At 44.4% G+C, this 21,059-nt stretch overlaps 1 protein-coding gene across 1 annotated transcript in view; it reads left to right on the top strand.

Annotated features, from left to right (window-relative positions):
- The window catches only part of si:ch211-197n1.2 (EF-hand calcium-binding domain-containing protein 6), an 81,139-nt gene that overhangs the window by 8,777 nt on the left and 51,303 nt on the right, over positions 1-21,059 (top strand). Inside the window, exons 2-6 of the mRNA XM_067982133.1 lie at positions 1,413-1,519; positions 7,037-7,137; positions 7,253-7,330; positions 9,512-9,685; positions 18,864-19,001. Coding sequence (XP_067838234.1) covers positions 1,413-1,519; positions 7,037-7,137; positions 7,253-7,330; positions 9,512-9,685; positions 18,864-19,001 — 598 coding nt within the window. The remainder of the gene's footprint in view (positions 1-1,412; positions 1,520-7,036; positions 7,138-7,252; positions 7,331-9,511; positions 9,686-18,863; positions 19,002-21,059) is intronic.

Genomic DNA, 21,059 nt, shown 5'->3' with positions numbered 1-21,059 from the left:
TTAACCTTCGAAACTCCAGAGAATACAACCCCAATTTGTGTAATCTCTCCTCGTAACTTAACCCCTGAAGTCCGGGTATCATTCTAAGTAGTTTTAGTAGTTTTTCATTGGAAGTTTAGCTACGTGCTTTTCCCATGTTCAATTAGTACATTGCCTACCTGTTCAGTTCTGTTGCTGTTTTATAGCAGAAAATTTGATCCAATCAGGTGTGATGTATACTTTGCATAACAAGTGCGAGCCTGAGGTGTGATACAGAAAGTGTGATATAGGAGATGTGACAAAATGTGCATTAGGTGCAATTTAAGAATCATTTATCGTGCTGTTCATCCTAAGTCAGAGGCTGTGATATTTTATAAGGACAGGAGAACACATACCATATTATTCTGCTGCTAAAGTGTAGATATGTATCTCTTTAAGGCTACAAGAGGTAATTGCTTTCCACTCTTGAAGTCAATGCTTGGGTTAATTACAGGTCAGACTGGCTTTCCCTTTTTTTACATGTGATTGTCAAGCTCAAATCAGTTTGATTGTTACTTGGTCAGGGCACTTTGCAGATTGGAATGTACTTGTCAGTTTTAGGGTACAGCTCAGAAGCACCCAACATTTTAGGATTGTTCTGCATCAGTAACAAAGTGTCCCGCCTGGACTGTGATGTATGTGTACACTATAAGTACCATTTTTAATATATTGATGGATAGATAGATAGATAGTGCCGCATGCATCAAGAATCATAGAATGATGCAGCACAGAAGGAGACCATTGGGCCCATTGTGCCTGTGCTGGCTCTTTGAAAGAGCTATCCAATTTGTCCCATTCCCCAGCTCTTTCCCCATAACCTTGCAAATTTTTCCCCTTCAAGTATTTATCCAATTCCATTTTGAAAGTTATTATTGAATCTGCTTCCACCACCCTTTCAGGCAGTGCATTCCAGATCATAACAACTTGTTGCATAAAAATTTTTGTTCCACTTGTTGTCTCTGGTTCTTTTGCCAATTATCTTAAATCTGTATCCTCTAGTTACCAACCCTTCTGCCGCTGGAAACAGTTTCTCCTTATTTACTCTATCAAAACCCTTCATGATTTTGAACACCTCTATCAAATCTCCCCTTAACATTCTCTGCTCTAAGGAGAACAACCCTTGTTTCTCCAGTCTCTCCACATAACAGAAGTCCCTCATCCCTGGTACCATTCTAGTAAATCTCCACTGTACCCTCTCTACGGTCTTGACATCCTTCCTAAAATGTGGTGTCCAGAATTGGCCACAATACTCCAGCTGGGGCCTAACCAGTGATTTATAAGGAAGATGTATCGGGTTTCTTCTCTATTCTAAAACATAATGTTGGACCATTATATTATAGTAATTCATATAATATAAACAGGCTCATTTATGTACCTGTAACTAACTATCACAGGTCAGCGAGCAGACCTGGAAAGTCGTACTGAGAGCAGAATGAGCCAGATAAGCAGGATAAGTAATACATCCCGCCCTGGGACACAGCTCAGGATTGAGATCGATGAGGTATGTACCAGAATATGGCTGACTTTTCTAACATCATATTCATACAACTAATATAATGTGCCTTTTCATAATCCAATTGTGTTTTCTACGTACTCATACATGGGAAAGAAAATGAAAAACCTAAACAGATAATGCAAAGTCAATGGGGCAAGTGTTGAATTTTGGGTGACCAACTGGCGGAGTGTGCTGGTCGGTCGCCCATTCTGGTGCTGATGAGGCCCCTGTCGTTTTAAAGTTGCAGCTTCATTTATGTACGCCAGATGAGCTTCAGGGCGACAAACAGACGACCCGTCACAGCTCGCCAGATTGAACACTGGAAATTGGGATGGAGCTGATGCCAGCAAGGTGAGTTGCGAGGTGGGTGTCGTAATCGCGGAGTATGGGGGCCCCTGGCTGCCAGCGGCCCAGATTATTTCCTTGTACGCTGAGCGATACAGGTGTACCAGCATACTGGCTGGTGGAATTGAAGCCCAACTGGAGGCCCAGGCCTAGGTCATGACCTGGACCCCTGACAGTTTTTAAGTTTTTTTGTTTTTTGGCCCCTTTATAAAGGGGAGAGATGGGGCTCTATTGACATGTTTCAGAGAGGGGTGACAGCAACCCCTCTGACACGGGAAGCCACCGCTGCAGTTTGTGGCCCCCCTCCCACCACTGACATGTGCCTCAGATGCGCCCCAGTGGCACTGGCACTCACCAGATCATTAAAGTTAGGGAACCTTCCCTTGACCTCACATAATCCAGCAGGGTCCATACCGGATGTTCCGGGTGGGTACATCCTGGCATCTATGCCAGGATATTAACCTGTGGATTTTCTGGTCCTACATTTATTGATACCGAGCTAGGATTTTGGACATGCTCTATTATGGGCATGACCTTCAATTAATTAATCCTGGCAGTATAAGAAATTTGTAGATAAGAATTGTTTCCCTTTTTAAGTATGAATCCAGCTACAACACAAAACAGTGCAAAGGGGTGTTAGGGGTAATTCCATAATCAAGCATTCCCAACAGGCATTCCCAAAACTGACAGGGAGCACAATTCAGGAAATTGCAAACATGCAGCCCATGATTTTCCAAACATTATGTTAAAGAAACAAAAATTGTGGTTTCCAAGTTCATGATTACAGATATGCTCCCTGCCAATGATGCTCTCTGCTGGGAGCACTGGATCGTGGAGTCTCCCTTCTTGTTCTTTGTTAATTTTGTTATGTGCCTCTTTGCCCTTTCTCCATACAGTGCAAGCTTCCATTTTAGCTGTTATGGTGGTGATTAAATTGTACCGTTGCAGCTCAAGGTGTAAATGCAGCATCTGGTATGGTACTGAATTACAGAGATCATGAAAGTCCCATTTTAAACCTTGGTCTATTCTGAGTTAGCTGATCTCAGCCAAGGAGGTGGTGGGGACATCATAATTGGTTTCAGAATTCCTATGCTAGGGACAAGGAAGAATCGGTGATCTGATCACTATCCAATGATCCCTTCTGAAAACTGTACGTGAAAATCACATAGTTCGCTAATAAACACTATCTAGAATTACACATGAAGAATAATCACTTGGATAAGGTGCAGCAGGGCTGAACCACACTCCAGCTTGATTCATTGCCTTTGTGAGAAGAGTTGAGAAAAGAAATTTGTCTTGCTTTTTTAACAGAACGACATAAAAATGACTAACAATTACAAATATTTATAGGAATGTTTTATCTGTTTCAGTTCCTATAACTTCTACTAATCTACTAATTTAAAAAAAAATTATACCATTTTTATTTTAGCAACTCCATTTAGGGCAGCTGATTGGAAGAACCCCCGTGGAAACTCCCGGTCAGGCAGTGCTGACAGGCTGCTCTTCCAGAGCTACAACAATTAGAAAAGAGACAAATGTTAGGACGCTGACTCCCTGGGGGTAATTTCAATCCCCAAAGACGGGTGGGTTGGGGGTAGGTGGGAAGGTAAAAATTGTAAACACGACCCCAACTCGCCTCCAACTCGCTCACATCCAGTTTTAATGGAGGTGGGTCGAGGGATGGGCGACCAATCCTCTCTCAGGAGGTGGGTCGGTCAGTAAAATCTTTGAAGGAGATCCATTTCTTATTTTTACCTCCTTGGGGGCCGGGATTCCCAGGCCTTCTAATTCTCGCCATGGCGAGAATTATTGCACTGCTTGTAGGCCAGGAGGAGCAGGAGTGTTTCCTCCAGGCCCAACAAGCTCACCTGCCGCGATCCGACGTATGCGATCGGCCGACCAACCACTGCCCCCCCCCCCCACCCCCACCATGACCGACGCCCCCCCAGGATGTCCGATACCCTCCCCGCAGTGTCCGCCCCCCATGATGTCCCCCACCCCATGATGGCTGACCCCCCCCCCACGATGACTGACCCCCCCCCCACAATGTCCGCCCCCCCCGTGATGTCCGACCCTCCCCCCACAATGTCCGATCCTCCCACAATGTCCGCCCCCCCACGATGTCCACCCCCCCACAATGTCCGCCCCCCCACTCAATGTCTGACCCTCCCCCACGATGTCCGACCCCCACCACGATGTCTGAAACCCCCCCCCCCCACGATGTCCGACCACTCCCACGATGCCTGACCCCTGCACGATGTCTGACCCCCCCACAATATCTGACCCCCCCCACGATGTCTGACCACCCCACAATGTCTGACCCCCCCCACCATGTCTGAACCTCCCACAATGACTGACTCCACCCCCGATATCTGGCCCCAAGTCCCCCAGTGTCAGACATGCCTGGCATTCATTCCCCGGCTGCTTTCTCGTCCGACAGGCAGACAGCCCGTCAATCTGGCTGCCTGTCGGGCGGGAAACCTGCTGAAAAATTTTAAAAGACGTCCTGATGTCAAAATCTTCAGGACCTCTGGGAAACCCATACTTCTGGGTTTCCTGTCCGGAAATGCTCCCCTCCCACTCTCCACGGCATGGAGTAAAAATCCAGGCCCCTGACATCCCTTGAATTTTGTGCCATCTTATCATGTGGTGTAAGCAGAAAAAGTAATCTTAAGATGTTGTAAGTTGCAGAAGCACATGCTTGGTGACGGGCATGTACCCAACATGGAGGCTAACCCACGTGTCAGGAAGTAACCACGCATCATAAAGCTGGCTTACAATCATTTGACGAGGTCATGTGAAAGCCTGGGATGATGTGTGTACATCAAGGCTTTCAATTATACATTGCATCTTGACTATGTGCCCTGGTGACATAAGGACGTGCACGCGATACAATGACAGAGCTATAAGATTGTGTGAGGGTTTGGCATTGATGAGCAGTAAATGTGGATCAGGTTGACAGGCAATACTTCATGGCATGGAATCCTACCTGGTACATGGTACTGTTGGGTAATCTTACCTTGCCAGATTCCTTAAAGCGTGCTGTCATCTTCTCCTGCATCGATTCGCATGTTCTGCGGGTACTGTAATGAGCCTGGCTGCCCTCTTGCCAGGGATGGTGCATTTCTGTCCTCTAGGAGGGTGACCTGGAGTTCCAAAATAGACAACTCTCCTCGCACTCACTTCATGCAGCATCACATCCACTTTGACAGCCATCAAACAGGGGTGCAACATCCACTTTGTGCCTCCATATTATTTTTTTTGTTCCTTTGTTCCGAGGCATCACCTAATCCGCTCTATGAGCTTTTGTAAAGGATTGTGATGGATGAAAGCATTGAGAAATCTCCCAACATTTTTCATTCCCTTGTCTTTAAATTGTTGTGTCCCTTTAATTTCCAGCAGTAGCCCTTTAAGGGCAAGACAAGGAATGGGTGTGTACATGCAATGGAATGACACTGAATGGCACGGTAAGATTACCCAACAGTACCATGTACCAGGTAGGATTCCATGCCATGAAGTGTTGCCTGTCAACCTGATCCACATTTACTGCTCATCAATGCCAAACCCTCACACAATCTTATAGCTCTGTCATTGTATCGTGTGCACGTCCTTATGTCACCAGGGCACATAGTCAAGATGCAATGTATAATTGAAAGCCTTGATGTACACACATCATCCCAGGCTTTCACATAACCTCGTCAAATGAAGTGAACAGAAAGACCTAAGGATTCAAATGTATAATTCTTTGAAAATGTGAGTGCATGTAGACAACACCATAAATAAGGCCAGTCGAATTTTAGGTTTTATAAATAGGTTTATAGGGTACAATAGTAAAGAAGTATTGATAAATTTGTACAAAACATTGGTTAGGCCACAATCAGATTACTATGCAGTTTTGGGGTGCCTCATTATAGAAAGGGGAGGAGTTAGGAATTATTTTGTTTAAGTCAAATTAGATGACTTAATGATGTGGGGAAGCATAAGGGGAATGATTTTAACTGCCTTTGCCCAATGTAAATGGGGCAGTTGCAAATTGGAAATGGTGTTGGATCACTTACTGCCCCATTTCTCTGATGCTCCTACCACTGCCATTTTGGATACCGTCCTGAGAAGGTTGGCCAGAGAGACCACCTGTTTCAGTCAGGAGGCCACATTTGATATGCAAATTGGGGTCCTAAAATGTACATAGGATCCCAAATGCAATTTTGAGGTTGAAGTTGTGGTGAGACATCGGGAAAGGCCCTCAGCTTCATTATAATGCTTATGCCCTTTAGCGGAAGGCCCAGGAATCCCCGGGCAGCGTGGTGGGGGCGGAGACTTGACTCAGTGGGTCTACGTCTCATTTGATTCTTCGCTGCACCTGGGAACTGACCATTCCCCTGGCACAACAAAGAGGAAAATCTGCCCTAATGTTCCTGTTACGACCCTTATCGCATTAAAATAGCAGACAAAGGAATTCAAATTAAACGTGAGTATGATAATCTATGCACAGATTAATTTCAAGACCAAAGTACTTTAAGTTAAAGTGTAGATTTTAAAAAAAATATTGAAGTTATTTTGTTTGGTTTTGGCCACAAAATATTTAAATTCTACTTCCAGTGGAAGGCTGTGTTGGGGTGTAACTGTAACAAGGTCTGAAAGAGTTACTATAGCAACATGAAGGCTGTATGTAGGGTCAGTGTTCTACTGATGCATTCATAGTACAGATGTAAGAGTTGAACAGAGCTTTTATGGCACTCGTAACATCCTTTGCAAGCAAGCCAATCCTGAATCACAATGTCGGCTCAGACTTGTGCAGTTTCAAAGAGGCATGAGTAGATTGTGAGATGTTTCCTGTCGGCCAGCCTATGATTTGCATTTGAGGAATGCTGCTATGGGTTGTGGTGTGTAGGACATTGACAGCTGCAAGCTTTAAGAACACATGAGAAATGGAAACTCTTTAACTTGTTTCAAAGGAAAACTAAAGTGCCTAGTAATCGTAGGAATATAAGAACAGGAGTAGGTCCTTCAGCCCCTCAAGCCTGTTCTGCCATTCAATTAGATCATGGCTAATCTGTACCTCAACTCAATTTACCTGCTGTAGCTCCATATCCCTTGATATCCTTACCTAATAAAAATCACGCAGATTATTCAGAACCTGTTCTCGGTTGTTACTTCAAGTCTTGTTCTATTTTTCAGCTGGAACATCAGCTGCGTGAAAAAGTAATATCCAGTGGCTACTTCACTGTAAGACAACTCTTTAAAGCCAATGATCCTGAAGGAAGAGGACAGCTTAACAGGTAAAAGGAATTTTGGTCACTGTAACAACAGATAGTGAAAACAAGCTGTGAAAACAAACATGCCATCAACATGAAGACGTAAAGCCATTGATTAATAGATTATCCATTCTCCTAGGGATGTTCTACTTATGGTACTGATGAAATTCCTGGGGCGATTTATCACTCCAAGACAATTCCAGCAACTCCTTTTGAGGTGGGTAATATGAAGGGGAATTTCTTTTAGGGAAGAGGTAGCAACTTGAGATTTGGCTACTCATTTTTAAGTAGTCAAAAAGGGGAATGCTAAAGAAAAAAAAATCAATTTTAGTTGTTCCATTTTTTCCAACATTAGCCTATGTCTGGGTGCCAGTTTTCAAATGCAGAGAATTAATTGAGAAAGAAAGATGGGATTGAATTTCCGTGTTGGTTCTACTGATTGTCCTCTGTAACTTCAGCAGAAGAGCTGTAGAAATCCTGGATAAACAGCATAAACGGTGTTCTGTGGGAGAACTCCCACAGAAATTCAACCCCACGATCAATAATCTCAACTGTGCTGTTGGCAACCCTCGGTGGAATGCGTCTTTTGTTGATTTTCCTCTCGTTTGTAAACAAAAGGCCTGGTAAAGATTTCAAATAGTTTAACATGTAAACTAGAACAGTTTAGATACATGAAAACAAGGCAAGTATAAATATCAGAAACACAGGGATTACCAGTGCTAATAATATAATATTAGGGAGATATTAATGGACTATATCAGGTACAACTACAGAGCTGTATAAGAAATCATACGCCAGTGTGGTAAAGAGATACCAAACACCAATACAGTACAGTGATTGTACACCAGTACTCTATGGATATCATACACCAGGACAGTACAGATATTGTACACCAGTACAGTACAGATATCAATCCAGCACAATATGGAGATTGTACACCAGTACAGTATAGCTATGATATACCAGTATAGCACAGATATAGTACACCAGTACAGAGATTGTATACCAGTACAATATGGATAATGTATACAAGTACAGACCTATACAGATCCCATATACCCTCTTCTTCAATTTTAATTTGTTTTTAACCTCTTTATTTATCCATGGCCATCTGAAACTCAGAATAGTCTCTTTTTATTAATGATATGTATTTATTTTGCAACTTTGCAATCTTTTTAAACATACCACTGTTGATCTACAGCCCCGAGTGCCTATTTCTCTTTCCACCTCACCTCAGCTAGTTCACTCCTCACCTTTCTGAAATCTGCCTTATTCCAAACTGGTGCCCTACTTTTTGTACCAATTTTTTCTCTTTCTATTTGGGCCTTGAACCTTATCTTAACATGATCACTCCTCCTGAGGTGTTCATCCCCATTTAACTCATCCATGGTTTCCACTGCTTATCGCTATACAGTGAAGTATGTCGGAAAAGACATAGAATCATACAACACAGAAGGTGACCATTCAGCCCACCGTGCCTGTGCTGGCTCATTGAAAGAGCTATCCAATTAGTCCCACTCCCCTGCTCTTTCCACATAGCCAAGTATACCTCCAGTTCCTTTTTGAAAGTTCTTATTGAATCTGCTTCCACCACTGATTCAGCTAGTGCATTCCAGATCATAACAACTCGCTGCATAAAAAACATTCTCCTCATCTCCCCTCTGGTTCTTTTGCCATATAGCATAAATCTGTGTCCTCTGGTTGCCAACTCTTCTGCCAGTGGAAATAGTCACTCCTTATTTACTCTATCAAAACCATATTTAAGGATGTTGCACATGGACTGCACTGGGCTTGGCTGCGATATCCCACTGTCACACAGCCTGCAGATACTGTGTACGTTCATACATGAAGAATGAGTCCTTGGTCAAGGTGCTGGAGGGCTACCAGCACCTGTGGAATCATACCAAAGGGAGAGTCAGTGCCTCAGAGAGAGGAGAGGGAAATAAGGGAGAAATTAGCAAAGAAAAAGCCAGGCTGGAAAAAAAAAGCCACTTCAGTGCAAAACCTGTATTTTAAAGACCAGATATGAGACCAACAATAAGTGTAACAGAAGCCACTACAGTACCTCTCATGCAGCAAATAGATTTTTTTATTTATTCGTTGATTGGATGTGGACGTCTCTGCCGAGGCCGGCATTTATTGCCCATCCCTAATTGCCCTTGAGAAGGTGGTGGTGAGCCGCCTTCTTGAACCGCTGCAGTCCGTGTGGTGAAGGTTCTCCCACAGTGCTGTTAGGAAGGGAGTTCCAGGATTTTGACCCAGCGACGATGAAGGAACGGCGATATATTTCCAAGTCGGGATGGTGTGTGACCATAGATGAAATGAAGCATCATTCTTAAAATGGAAACAAAAAACAATGCTGTCGTTAATTTATATTTTTAATAATTGCTAAATTCAGGTTCAAATTGCACGAAAGGGCAATCATTAAATGTGACGAGTTTTATGCAGCGGCCAGAGACCCTATCCCCACAAGAGCTGCTTCGTGGTTCGATCCCGTGAACCGACATAGCGACAAGATTCTGGCGACTGCGTCTCAGGTGCACTCACAGCTAAAGGAGAAAGTAAAGCAGAGGTAGGAAGCATGACAGAAATCATTCATCTATTCAGCTGATTCATGGAGACCACTTTGAAAACAACACTGCAAACATTTTATATATTTTTTCATTTACATCTATTTCAAAAAGGAGAAGGAAAGAAAGAACTTGCATTTCTATAGCGTCTTTCACGACCTTGGGCGTCGCAAAGTGCTTTGCAGCCAATGAGCTACATTTGAAGTGCCGTCACTGTCGTAATGTAGGGAAATGCCGCAGCCAATTTGTGCATAGCAAGATCTCACCAAACAGCAATGAGATACATGACCAGATAACCTAATTTTAGTGACGTTGGTTGAGGGATAAATGTTTGCCAGGACACCGGGCAAAGTATCTTATAAATGAAACAAATATTGAAAGGTATAAAAAGGACACAAACTATGACAGTAAATCTAACAGTACAGTGCACTACGAGTCACCCAAATGTCAATTATTCAAATTGATCCGTTATCTCAGTACATAGTAGTTGTTATAATGTAATTGTTACTTTGGGCATTTTGTGAAGAAGTCCCGATCAACTTTTCACTATCTCTTTTTTTATTCTCAGTTGTTGAGTTGTACTTCTATTTCTATATGAAGAATATGCTTCACTAAAATGTACTTGTCTGTAAATCCATATTAAAAGCATATACAAATGCATCTGCAACTGCTACCCCAAATCCACCCTTCCCCTCCGTTCCAGTCATAGAAAATGTTGTTGCCCACAACACTCCTGCTGGGGCAACTCCCAGTTTGACATGGTACAATGAGGCTTCTCCAGTGTACTCCGATGGGATCAGGAACAAAGGTCACTGGTGGGTTCATCCTGGGACTTGGGCTGGGATGTCGGAACCCACGGATTTTTAGCTCCTCTTCCTGCACAGGGTGAAATATGCTCCAGCTTTCAGAGGAAACAAGTGAGTAATGCTCATAGAGTTGACCAAGGGTGTGGTGGTGGGTGGGGTAAATGAGATGGGAAGGAGGTTGGCAAGGTTAGCCCCCAGCACTGGGTGGGAAGGTCGCCGAGGGGCATAGTCCTAGGATAATGGGTCGGCCATTTAGGACTGAGATGAGGAGAAATTTCTTCACTGAGGGTTGCGAATCTTTGGAATTCTCCTCCACAGAAGGCTGTGGATGCTCAGCTGTTGAGTATATTCAAGACTGAGATCGATAGATTTTTGGACTCTAAGGGAATCAAGGGATATGGGGATAGGGCGGGAAAGTGAAGTTGAGGTCAAAGATCAGCCACGATCTTATTGAATGGCGGAGCAGGCTCGATGGGCCATATGGCCTGCTCCTTATTCCTATTCTTATGTTCGTATGAGAAAGGAGGATTGGCCAGTTGGGGTTGCTGCCTGTAAGGGAGGCAAGGGGACAGCAGCAGGAGAGTAGGAAGCCAGAGAAGTAGTGATGGATTGAGGTAGGAATTTTGGTGGGTGGGAGCAAAGTACCCAAGAGGAAAAAATGTAAGGTGGCATGACTGGGTGACAGGAAGGGGAGGAATCAGGAAGAAACAACCCAAGAGAGAAAAAAGATGGGAGATGGAAGTAATGGGCTCAGGTTTTGGACTGACAGCCAAAATACACATGTGAATGGGTACAGAAGGAATTCAGTTTACATACGGGTTGCAGAGATTAGAAGAGACATGTGCTGATATAATAGAGGACCTTCCCCCTTGTATCGGATGGTTCAAAAATTGTTATACTCAGTGCACTTGGCACTTTAATGTTACAATAAAATGTTACATTGTTACAAATGTTACTGTCAGTCCACAGGTGCAATGCTGTCAAGTCATAGACCAAGGAAACATCCGGCCTGGGAGTCCCCTCCTCCCCCAGCCACACCACCTCTGACATGGGTGACCTGGTCTGGAGCAGACAGATGCTTCATCCCTAACTGGAGGGTGAGGCCAGGACCCAGTGTATCATGGTCCCGGCCTAATTCTTCCCTTCACTGCTCTCCTGCTAGAAAGTGCACCAGAAGGGCCAGATTATTAAAAATTCATTCTCAGGATGTGAGTGTCGCTGGCAAGGCCGAAATATATTGCCCATTCCTACTGACCTGAGAAGGTGATGGTGGACCTTCTTCTTGAACCATTGGAGTGTAGAGGTTGGATACAACTGAGTAGCTTGCTAGGCCACTTCAAAGGGCAGTTAAGAGTCAGCAAAGTTGGTGTGGGACTGCAGTCACATATAAGTCAGACCGGGTAAGGACAGCAGGTTTCCTTCCATAATGGACATTAGTGAATCAGTTGGGTTTTTATGACAATCCAGCAGCTTCATGGTCACCCTTAATGATTTGTTTCTTTTTCCAGATTTTTAAAACTGAATTCAAATTCTCACACTGCCAGGTATGGTAGCATAGTGGATATACTACTGGACTAGTAATCCAGAGGCCTGAGCTAATAATCTGGAGTTATGAGTTCAAATCCTGCCACGGCAACTAGGGAATTTAAAAATTCAATTAATTAAATAAAATCTGGAATTAAAATACCAGTATCAGTAATGGTTGTCATGAAACTACTGGATTGTCGTAAAAACCCATCTGGTTCACTAAGGAAAGCTGCCGGTCTGGCCTATATGTGACTCCAGACCCACAGCAATGTGGTTGATTCTTAATTGCCCTCTGAAATGGCCCAGCAAGCCACTCAGTTGTAAAGTCATAATAAAAATAAAAAACACAGATGGACGACACGGCACCGGACACGACCAAGGCAAACCAAGCCCAGTCGACCCTACAAAGTCCTCCTCACTAACAGCTGGGGACTTGTGCCAAAATTGGGAGAGCTGTCCCACAGACGAGTCAAGCAACAGCCTGACATAGCCATACTCACAGAATCCTACCTTTCAGCCAACATCCCAGACTCTTCCATCATCATCCCTGGGTATGTCCTGTCCCACCGGCAGGACAGACCCACCAGAGGTGGCGGTACAGTGATATACAGTCAGGAGGGAGTGGCCCTGGAAGTCCTCAACATTGACTCTGGACCCCAGGAAATCTCATGGCATCAGGTCAAACATGGGCAAGGAAACGTCCTGCTGATTGCCACCTACCGCCCTCCCTCAGCTGCTGAATCAGTCCTCCTCCATGTTGAACACCACTTGGAGGAAGCACTGAGGGTAGTAAGGGCACAAAATGTACTCTGGGTGGGGGACTTCAATATCCATCACCAAGAGTGGCTAGTTAGCACCACTGCTGGCCGAGTCCTGAAGGACATAGCTGCCAGACTGGGCCTACGGCAGCTGGTGAGCGAACCAACACGAGGGAAAAACTTACTTGACCTCGTCCTCACCAATCTACCTGCCGCAGATGCATCTGTCCATGACAGTATTGGTAGGAGTGACCACCGCACAGTCCTCGTGGAGACGAGGTCCCGTCTTCACACTGAGGACACCATCCAACGTGTTGTGTGGCACTACCACCGTGCTAAATGGGATAGATTCAGAACAGATCTTGCAGCTCAAAACTGGGCATCCATGTAGGCGCTGTGGGCCATCAGCAGCAGCAGAATTGTATTCCAGCACAATCTGTAACCTCATGGCCCGGCATATTCCTCACTCTACCATTACCAACAAGCCAGGGGATCAACCCTGGTTCATATGAGGAGTGTAGAAGAGCAGTACCAGGCGTACCTAAAAATGAGGTGCCAACCTGGTGAAGCTACAACTCAGGACTACATGCATGCTAAACAGCAAAAGCAACATGCTATGGACAGAGCTAAGCGATTCCACAACCAACGGATCAGATCAAAGCTCTGCAGCCATGCCACATCCAGTCGTGAATGGTGGTGGACAATTAAACAACTAACGGGAGGAGGAGGCTCTGTAAACATCCCCATCCTCAACGATGGCAGAGTCCAGCACATGAGTGCAAAAGACAAGGCTGAAGCGTTTGCAACCATCTTCAGCCAGAAGTGCCGAGTGGATGATCCATCTCTGCCTCCTCCCGATATCCCCACCATCACAGAAGCCAGTCTTCAGCCAATTCGATTCACTCCACGTGATATCAAGAAACGGCTGAGTGCACTGGATACAGCAAAGGCTATGGGCCCTGACAACTTCCTGGCTGTAGTGCTGAAGACTTGTGCTCCAGAACTAACTGCGCCTCTAGCCAAGCTGTTCCAGTACAGCTACAACACTGGCATCTACCCGACAATGTGGAAAATTGCCCAGGTATGTCCTGTCCACAAAAAGCAGGACAAATCCAACCTGGCCAATTACCACCCCATCAGTCTACTCTCAATCATCAGCAAAGTGATGGAAGGTGTCGTCGACAGTGCTATCAATGTGTGTTCAAATTCCACCATTTTTTTTTATTCGTTCATGGGATGTGGGCGTCGCTGGCGAGGCCGGCATTTATTGCCCATCCCTAATTGCCCTTGAGAAGGTGGTAGTGAGCTGCCGCCTTGAACCGCTGCAGTTCGTGTGATGAAGGTTCTCCCAAAGTACTGTTAGGAAGGGAGTCAGGAGGTGACTGCTCACCAATAACCTGCTCACCGATGCTTAGTTTGGGTTCCGCCAGGACCACTGGGCTCCAGACCTCATTACAGCCTTGGTCCAAACATGGACAAAAGAGCAAAATTCCAGAGGTGAGGTGAGAGTGACTGCCCTTGACATCAAGGCAGCATTTGACCGAGTGTGGCACCAAGGAGCCCTAGTAAAATTGAAGTCAATGGGAATCAGGGGGAAAACTGTCCTGTGGCTGGAGTTATACCTAGCACAAAGGAAGATGGTAGTGGTTGTTGGAGGCCAATCATCTCAGCCCCAGGACATTGCTGCAGGATTTCCTCAGGGCAGTGTCCTAGGCCTAACCATCTTCAGCTGCTTCATCAATGACCTTCCTCCATTATAAGGTCAGAAATGGGGATGTTCGCTGATGATTGCACAGTGTTCAGTTCCATTCGCAACCCCTCAAATAATGAAGCAGTCCGAGCCCGCATGCAGCAAGACCTGGACAACATCCAGCTTGGGCTGATAAGTGGCGAGTAACATTCGCGCCAGACAAGTGCCAGGCAATGACCATCTCCAACAAGAGAGTCTAACCACCTCCCCTTGACATTCAACGGCATTACCATCGCCGAATCCCCCACCATCAACATTCTGGGGGTGACCATTGACCAGAAACCTAACTGGACCAGCCACATAAATACTGTGGCTACAAGAGCAGATCAGAGGCTGGGTATTCTGCGCGAGTGACTCACCTCCTGACTCCCTTCCTAACAGTACTTTGGGAGAACCTTCATCACACGAACTGCAGCGGTTCAAGGCGGCAGCTCACTACCACCTTCTCAAGGGCAATTAGGGATGGGCAATAAATGCCGGCCTCGCCAGCGACGCCCACATCCCATGAACGAATAAAAAAAAATGGTGGAATTTGAACACACATTCTCTGGATTATTAGTCCAGACCTCTATATTACTCGTCTAATAACAATTTCAGTCCTGAATTCATTTACTAAACTGGCCTTTACTCTAATGACAGTTTGATAAAAGAATGCTTCTTCAACTTTACAGGTCAAACCTAAACTCCGATATCATCTCTGGCCTGCTGTGTTCGGAGCTAGCAATGTATCTTAGACTGAAATGGTGTCAGAGGTTATGAGGTCTCTACTCGGGCACTTTAGTGATGTTAGAGTAAAAATTCCAACCCATGAACTGGGCGAGCAGAGGTCATAAAATGGCGAATTTCCAAACTTGTTGGCTCCCCTGTTTTTTCATTACATGGCTTCCTGCACCTGGTTTGTGTCCAGAGCTGCTCACTCTTGAACAGAATGTGTGAACTTCATTAGATGGTGAAACACAATCCCATGGAGGCGTTACAATGCTGTCCTCAATATTTTCCTTGTTTCCTGCCCAGCATTAAATGCCAGCAAGGTTCTTGTCTTTTAGGAAGGGATCTCTTACAGGTGCATAGTCACTTTTTCTCACCTGCCTTTCTATTGCAAGATATGAGGATTATTTTCAATATGCCCTATCATAGGAATTCATGCAAGATGGCAAAGAAGGTCCAAGAAGGCATGCCAGGGAGATCAGATGGCGCCAGAGGCGGAGTGTTCACATCCACCATTGTGCCAGCAATCGTATCTGCAAACACAGCTGCAGGACGATGACTGACACTCCAATTCAACAGGGAGGAAATTGCCAAACTGAGCCACCTTTTGGAAGGAGACCTGTAGGTAACTTCCACCACAGGGATGGCACTGCCAGTTGTAGTCAAGGTCACTTCCTCCCTCAACATAGAAATTATCTGCAGTATCAGCCAATCTGCTGCCCACACTGGTATCAAACTGATGCATTGGGGAACATAGGCAGCACTTTATTCTCCTCTCCCCTAGAATTACCGCAGAAGAATAACACACCTACCGAATTTCACTGCACTGCTGCATTTCCCAAAGTATAGGGATCACTAATGGCATTCATGTTGCCATCTGGGCAGCAGGTGCCAGCTCCTCCTCTGCCACTGCAACTTGCTCTCCTTCACCTGTACATGACTCACGTGATGCTACCTCCTCAGCTTTAACCTCTGCATTTTCTGGAGTACGTTTAACTGTGCTGGTGCTTGGAAATATTGGTGAGAGGAGCACAGGATGCTGTGAGATGCTGTCTTCTTCTAATCCACTGTCAATGCTAGCAGGCTACCACAAGAGAAACATATGTTGGAATGCTGACTTTAAGAGATGCCTCAAACAGAACTGCATTGCAAGATACTGTGTGTGGTGCTTTTGTGGCCATGTGCGCCAGTGTCTCAGTGATTGAGAAGGGGGAGAAGACATAAGAAGAACAGGATGGCACTAGTCCTGAAATAGGGGGAGGTCTCTGGATTCATCTCCGACTATTCCCTCTTGTAGACAAGGATGCCAACAGTGGCTTCCTCTAAAGGAGTGAAATGCTTGTAATTTCTGGACCCTCATTCCAGCTTGGGTCAGTTTACTTTCAGAATGTGCCATCATGTACAGTATCAGAAAGGTAGTCTTTGTAAGATATTGTAAGTTTAAGGAGCATATACAGTGACAGATGTATGTCTAGTCTGTGTATCGGCAGTTGAACATTTATCATGCAGCTAGATGTGATGGAAGGATTTGTTGTGTGAATTTAAGATTTTAGTGTGACAGTAGTTTCAGATGTAAGTTGCAGTCTCTGTGTGCCATGCCATCATATGGCTGTGCATGCTAAGTATTGAAAGAGGTGTACAGTTGCATGAAAGCCTTGGAGGGACCAGCGATACAACAATAACAGACTCTGAGGACATATGTTATGATGTATATACTTGGGTCAGATACTTGGGCCTGTGGAGCTTGCTAGCATGTAGCAGAAAAATTTAAATGCAGCTGTTTAAAGGGCTGTAGCAGTAAAGTAAATACTCTCTATTATTGCTGGCAGACAGCAATTATTGTTTGGAGAATTGAATAATTAGAAATTCAAGGCAATACATGCTCTGAAAGTTCCACTTCATATGAGTTGATGGGATGAGGAGTAAAAGCTCATGCCACTTCTCACTAGCGGTAAAATGGTGTGAGACTTTAATGCCCTGAAAGCACATGAGCATATTTACAGAGTGAGGCTCTTTCAATGCTTAGAATACATGGCCATACGGCAGCATGGAACACAGACTGCAACTTATTATGTACAATATGCAGAAATAAAGTGACTTCTTATTGTTTACTGTTTGCTTGCTGGTTACATAGAATTACATAGACTAAGAAACGTTGGTAGGCAGAGGGATTTGGGTGTCATTGTACATGAATCACAGAAAGTTAACATGCAGGTTCAGCAAGCAATTAGAAAAGCAAATGGTATGTTAGCCTTTATTGCAAGGGGGTTGGAGTATAAGAGTAAGGAGGTCTTGCTGCAATTATATGGGACTCTGGTGAGACCACATCTTGAGTACAGTGTACAGTTTTGGTCTCCCTACCTAAGGAAGAATATACTTGCCTTAGAGGGGGTGCAACAAAGGTTCACTAGATTGGTTCCTGGGATGAGAGGGTTGTCCTATGAGGAGAGAATGAGTAGAATGGGCCTATATTCTCTTGAGTTTAGAACAATGAGAGGTGATCTCATTGAAACGTATAAAATACTTAGAGGGCTTGACAGGGTAGATGCTGAGATGCAGTTTCCGCTGGCAGGAGAGTCTACAACTAGGCGTCATAGTCTCGAGATAAGGGGTCAGCCATTTAGGACTGAGATGAGGAAAAATTTCTTCACTCAGTGGCTTGTGAATCTTTGGAATTCTCTAACCCAGAGGGCTGTGGATGCTCAGTCGTTAAGTATACTCAAGTCTGAGATCGATGGACACTAAGGGAATCAAGGGATATGGGGATAGGGCGAGAAAGTGGAGTTGAGGTAGAAGATCAGCGATGATCTTATTGAATGGCGGAGCAGGCTTGAGGGGCTGTATGGCCTACTCCTGCTCCTATTTCTTATGTTCTTATAGAATATACAGTACAGAAACAGGCCATTCGGCCCAACTGGTCCATGCCGGTGTTTGTGCTCCACACGAGCCTCCTCCCACCCCTCTTCATCTAACCCTATTAGCATAGCCTTCTATTCCTTTCTCCCTCATGTACTTATCTAGCTTCTCCTTAAATAATCTATGCTATTTGTCTCAATTACTCCTTGTGGCGAGTTCCATATTCTAACCACTCTCTGAGTAAAGAAGTTTATCCTGATTCCCTATTGGATTTATTAGTGACTATCTTATATTTATGTCCCCTAATTTTGGTCTCCCCCACAAGTGGAAACATCTTCTCCACATCTACCCTATCAAACCCTTTCATAATCTGAAAGACCTCTATCAGGTCACCCTTCATTCTTGTCTTTTCTAGAGAAAAGAGCCCCAGCCTGTTAAATCTTTCACCTCTTGGTTCTGATATCATTCTAGTAAATCTTTTTTGCACCTTCTCCAGTGCCTCTATGTCCTTTTAATTATATGGAGACCAGAACTGTGCACAGTACTCCAAGTGTGGTGTAACCAAGGTTGAGATGGCTTTACTAAGAGTGAAGGATGTCTGGCTCCTGCCATCACGAATCTTGCAACTTGACAAGCAGTGACATTAGGGTTTATTTTCCTGACTGATTCAAAGTGAATATCTTATTGTGTATGTATTATATGAAATTTGTTTATTGGTTCTGTTACAAATAGTATTTTTCTATGATTCCATTTGTAATGTCCTATCTAATGTTAGGTTTTTAGACCTGACTGAAATTCTGCCTCAGAAGAACACTGAGGGACCTATTAGGATCCTTGTACCCGAGTTCAGGGACATGCTGAAGCAACTGGGGTATCACATGGAAGATGAAGAGTTTGAAAAGTTGTGGAGAAGGTAGGCATGGTTATCTCATCTGATCTCCCGCCCTTCATTTAAAGTTCAGAATCAAAATTATGCTTGTGAATATTAGCAAACAAATGCTTATTACATTCATTTGACATTCCTTTGCTACTATAGTAAAAGTGTTAACGTATTTAAAAGAAATGGATTAATGTCTCTGTTCAAATAGTGAACAAAAGAATTTACTGCAAATGCACTGGTTATTTGTTCACTAGTGTTGGCACAACTTAATTTCAAAGCCTTTGAATCATTGTTTTAAAGTCAGTTTTGCAATCAAACATACCTATTAAAGGCAAAGTTTAAAGAATCGTTCTACATTTTAGTTTTGGTTAATTTCTGCAGATTTTCTGATTTTTTTTTAACTAGTGAAGGCTTAGAACACTACTAGGGTTGCACTCCCAGCATGGAGCCCCACCTACTGGGGGCACAAAGCAGGAAATCAGGCCTGCTCGTCCCACAAATTGATGGATGGAAAATTGTGAGGAACTAACACCAATATTCCCGCTATGTGCTCCCGGTAAGCGAGGCTCCGTGCCAGGAGCATGATTTCATAAGATCGGATCCACTGCATTCAAGAGTGTAAGTTAGATGAATGAGAAGTTCAGCGAAGCTCCTGGGTTAATGAATGTGGGCTTTGAAAATCCATGTGTGGGTTGCATCCTGGCATAAATGCTGAGTTGTGCCCACCTGTGACCTCTGACACTGACCCTACCAAATTTCACGGGGACATGGGACGGTCCCCTGTTTTGTATGGCAGTGACAGACACCTGCACCACTAAGGCTGCATCTGGGGAATCTGCCCACCAAGGAGGCCAGAAAGCCTGGCCAAAGAGTGGCCAGAAAGGGGTTGGGTGCTTGATTCCTACCCCCCACTCCCCCTCCCCAATCGGAAACATCCTGAAGCTGTTCCCAACAACCCCCATTTTAAGGGTGCTTGTGTAAAAAAAAATGTTTTTAAACCAGTTCCTCTTCAGTGGTCGACACCATAATCCCGTCCTGGACTCCTGGATGGCTCCCGTTCCACTGTTTGGAGGGTAGGTATGCCTGGTCTCACTGCCAACATTCCACCCGTACCCTCTGGGGGTCAGGAAAGGAGAAACCCCCAAAGTGGGGAGACCCCAACCCAGGCCCTGCTCCCTCTTATACCAATGGTCTTGTGTAGGGTGGGTGGAGGATTCACCCCCAACAGGGCATCCAGGAAACTCCAGTGCAAGTCCGGGACCCGTTGTATCTGGGTCCTGGCCAAATTTACGGCCCTCCCATTGCATTCCCGATAAAGTTGTGGTAAGAGTGCACCAGAAGGATTACAGATTTTTGGACCCTGTATCCTGCTCTCTCTCATATTACCTTTCGGTAATTCTTCCAAGCTCCCTTGCGCCCTTAAGCAAAACTTATTAAAAAAAAACTAAAATTAACATGAGGGTATTTAAGCTAATGTTCATTCCTTGGAACAAATCTTTAAAAAGGAGTAATGATTGCTGATTTTCACTCTTTAGTATTGATTGTAAATGCAGTTAATGCTTGTATGACGAGATGAAATGAAATTCAATTGACTTGTTGTTACATGTGCACTTACTACAAATTCCACAGTTTTTATTCAGAAATATTGCTCTTTCCAACACCAAGTTCACAAATGTATTTTGCATACATTTAAAGAAACCGGCAATCTAGAAATTGAGGATTAAATTGCTATCCCTAGGTAAGGCCTTCCCCCTGGTGTACAATGTTGGTAAAACACAAAGTCACGGCTGACCACAAAAAGTATTTGTTGAAGCAGCTTAATCTTACTAAATCTCATAGATGTCAGGTGAAAAATGTAAAGCGTTTTAAAATTGAGCATTAAAAACGCTACCATATAGAATCATAGAATGACATAGCACAGAAGGAGGCCTTTTGACCCATTGTGCCTGTGCTGGCTCTTTGAAAGAGCTATCCAATTAGTCCCACTCCCCTGCACTTCCCCCATAGCCCTGCAATTTTTTCCCCTTCACGTATTGATCCAATTCCCTTTTGAAAATTATTATTGAATCTGCTTCCACCACCCTTTCAGGC

This window comes from Heptranchias perlo, chromosome 4 (genome assembly GCF_035084215.1).
Source record: "Heptranchias perlo isolate sHepPer1 chromosome 4, sHepPer1.hap1, whole genome shotgun sequence".
In the NCBI taxonomy this organism is placed as follows: domain Eukaryota; kingdom Metazoa; phylum Chordata; class Chondrichthyes; order Hexanchiformes; family Hexanchidae; genus Heptranchias; species Heptranchias perlo.
This window is presented reverse-complemented; position numbering and strand designations above follow the sequence as displayed.